Genomic DNA, 3,549 nt, shown 5'->3' with positions numbered 1-3,549 from the left:
AAATTACCTTAAAACATTTTTGTGCTCAATGTAAACAACTAAATTTCCCACCAAAAAGACATTTTACCCACCATGCAAAGCAAACGTAACTGCTTAGAACAAGTAACCTCGACATATATGTAAGATTTAGTGCAGATGTAGAAAGTTTACTGAGAGGCTCGGATGCAAAGGTGGATCTCAGGATTTGAAGAACTCATGTTGAATCTGTCTAATCTTAATTGATCAGAAATTTTATTTTTTTTATCCATCTCTAAATCTCACATACTCTATCATTGTGTATTGATTGTTTGATTTTGGCTCGGCGTATTCAGCACATGATCCTACAGTATAAAACCAAGAGGCTCTGTCACATTCTGACCACTGCAGATCAGAGCAGCTGAACTGTGCTGCTAAAAGAAAACCAAAGTGGAGCACAAAAGTGTTAATTTATTTTAAACTTTTTGTGAAAACACGCAGCAGATGGTGTGGAGTGAGAGATGGCGAGAGATGCTAAAGCAACAGAGGGAGTTGTTAGATTCAGCCAGACCTGTAATGGATGGAACAAACCTCTGACTGTTTAAAACCCTGTCTGTACTACACGTGGATGGGGCTGAATAAACGGTTTCAAAACAAAAACATTAGGTAGTTTCAGGACAAATCAGCTGTTTGTATTTTTGAAAATGTGTTTGTGTTTTCAGCGTTCAGAGATCAAACAGCTAGAAGGTGAAGTGTTCAGGGACCACTGTCAGTACCCTGGACAAAGAAAAACCACCATTTTCATCACCAACAGGTACAGACCCTCAGAAACATCCATTAATAGTTGTTATTGCAGATGTCCATGTTGCTGTTGTTGCACAGTGTTATTTACCATTTCTATTGTTGTGCAGGAGGGTCATGTGTGTGAAGGAGATCGACTTTGTGGGTCATTTTAGTAAAGAGTGGGAGTGTTTGTTTGAGAACTTCTATTGTCCTCCAGTTGTGAAGGGATCTGACCTGGAGCTCCACTGCAAGGTACCAAAACAAACTCAGAAAAGTTGGATTCAGTCATCCAAGATAAGTGTGCCCTCAGCAGGTTTCTGATTAGTTACCCAAATGTCTAAGGAGAGTTTAATATGTACATAAGGTGAAAATGTGAGGAGATGGAGGCAAAAAATTGTGGTGTTAAATTGTTTTATAGCAGCATTTCAGTTACTCTGGTTATGTTAACATAGTTAAATACTATTGAACAACATTTTTAAATGTGTAGGCATAATAGATGTCTAAAACTCATTTTAACCTCAACTCCAACTGCAAATAACCTAAATCATTATTGCTGGATCACCCTATAGAGAATGATCCAAATAAATGGAGGATATGTCTTACCTGTTTCGATTCATCTTCTGCTGCCACCAGCGTTTTGTCCCTGTCAACCTACAGCTGAGAACAGCCTATTTAAATAAATCAGGTTTTCTGGAACCAAAAGCTCAAAGTTTCCCATCTCAGGGTTAGCCAGCTTGCAGTTCAGAGTTTGTTGAGCCAACATCCTGGAATAACCTCTAGGAATATCTAGATAGAAATTTTTTTATTTCACTTTGAGAATCCTGTTCCCCTTCAGCACCCAGCTGGATGGGTGAACAGTCTACATTGTCAGCTGAGAAATAAACAGAAAATAAATCTGAGATCAACTCGAGATGAAACTACAGAATTTAACTGAGACACACCTGTGTTGATTCTGACAAACTGATGCTTGTGGTGATGAAACACTGATGTTTCATATTGAATTTAGTTTTCCTCACTAGCATCACATTGTGTCAGGACAAAATCAGCCAATCGTCAGACACTAACAGGATGCTGTTTGATGGTTTTTTTCTCTTTGGGTCTCAGGAGCAGCAGATGCTGAAGCTGCCAAAAAGAATTGAGACGTCAGTCAGGACTCTTCAGCTAAGAGACCCACAAACTGCTCAGGTATGTATGTGTGCATGTGTCAGTGTTTACTTTGTATATGGCTCTGCTCTCACCTGGTCGCTACGGTTACCTACAGAAGCTGCAGGTGATGATAACAGAGGCTCAGGTGGCTCAGCAGCAGCACTGCATGGTGAGACAGAAGTCACAGCGCTTCCTGAAGCCGAACAGCAAACAGTGAGGTCACTTCTGGTCAGCAGCACTTGGTTAAATTTGTGTGATAAAATAAAAGGATATGTGTAAAATGTGGGACTGTTTCTTTAAGAAATAAAAACTGAATCAAACTGACTTCTTGTTCACACAAACACCTGCTCAGGTGGAACTGTCCAGTCATTTAATATTTTTTTTAATTTTTTTTATGACTGTATTTTGAGGGTTGTGGTTATTTTGCTTCCTGCTGTTTGCCTGCACACTGCAGTGTCACATGGTTTAACATGAAACCACAAAAACATGTTGCACTAGAAGAACATCTAAAGAAACCAGTGTGCTGATGATGCATGTATGCTGCTGTTCATCTTCAGCGAGTTAAACACAAGAAGATGTAAAGAATTTCAATACATAAAGTTGACATGTTCTGTAAATTCTCTAATTGTTGATTCCCTTTGATTCATCAGTGTAATTAGTTCCAGCCAAGCTTGACAAAAAAAAAAACTTTCTTTGATTAATTGTGAGTTTTACCTGCAGATTGAAGGGACTGAATTGATTGGATGAAAGTGTTTCTCAGGAAGATAAGACATGTTTACGTGTGAAGTCAGTATGGTTTAAACATGATGCTGAATGACATTTGACTGTTTTTGTCTTCATATTGATGTCTGTATCAAACTAGAAGTTTGAAGAAAATAAAATACTTTGTGGCTGGAAAACAGACCTGAGCTGTAACCAGAATCATTCTAAATAAAGATGACATTTAATTGCAGCTACTGGGCAGTTTTTTTTAAGTGTACTTCGCAGTCAGAGTGAGACATCACCAGCTGTACTCACAGAACATAACAGTTGATAAAGATGCTCATCAGATCATTAAAATCAATTTCATTTGTACAGCGCCAAATCACAACCAACGTTGTCTCAGGACACTTTACAAAGTCAGGTCTAGACTTTACTGTTATTATTACCGAGGAAAAACCCAACCAATTCCCCCCTGAGCAGCACTTGGCGACAGACGTCAAGACATGGGGAATAATACAGATCAGCATGTTATCACTCTCCCTGTCATATATTCAAGATTCAAGATAATAATATATAAGAACATCATTAAACTGTTGGACCCTGAGAACAAGCTGAACCTTTTGGTTTGGTGACGTTTCATTAAATTGGGATTGGGTCTAATAGGAGTGTTTCTGATTTCCTGTTGGAAAATGTCCTTTGCGACTGCAGGATTTTTATCTGCCCCCTGCTCTTGTCACCTTTCCACCTGCAGTTCATCTCGAAGCCCATTGTTAGAGGTAGTCTTGTACAGTGCTACTTGTTTTTGTGTGTGTGTGTTTTTAATTAGGATTGAGCTTTCTGTTGTTTATGTTGAACTGTAGAAATAAACATGAAATATTTTTTTTAAATGTTTGTTTTAGTTCTCAAGTGACATTTCCTGGTTTTCAAACACAAACTTGACACTAACAAGGCCCTCCACCTGGA

General features: G+C 38.6%; 1 protein-coding gene across 1 annotated transcript in view; it reads left to right on the top strand.

Annotated features, from left to right (window-relative positions):
* Positions 1–2,836, top strand: part of vps13c (vacuolar protein sorting 13 homolog C) — a 110,943-nt gene extending 108,107 nt beyond the window's left edge. The window contains exons 83-86 of the mRNA XM_020602650.1: positions 678–769; positions 867–990; positions 1,843–1,923; positions 2,000–2,836. Coding sequence (XP_020458306.1) covers positions 678–769; positions 867–990; positions 1,843–1,923; positions 2,000–2,101 — 399 coding nt within the window. The 3' untranslated portion in view covers positions 2,102–2,836. The remainder of the gene's footprint in view (positions 1–677; positions 770–866; positions 991–1,842; positions 1,924–1,999) is intronic.
* Positions 2,837–3,549: the final 713 nt, after the last annotated feature.

This window comes from Monopterus albus, unplaced genomic scaffold (assembly GCF_001952655.1).
Source record: "Monopterus albus unplaced genomic scaffold, M_albus_1.0 scaffold57.1, whole genome shotgun sequence".
Lineage (NCBI taxonomy): Eukaryota > Metazoa > Chordata > Actinopteri > Synbranchiformes > Synbranchidae > Monopterus > Monopterus albus.
The sequence above is the reverse complement of the archived record's forward strand: the minus strand, read 5'-3'. Positions and strand labels throughout refer to the sequence as shown.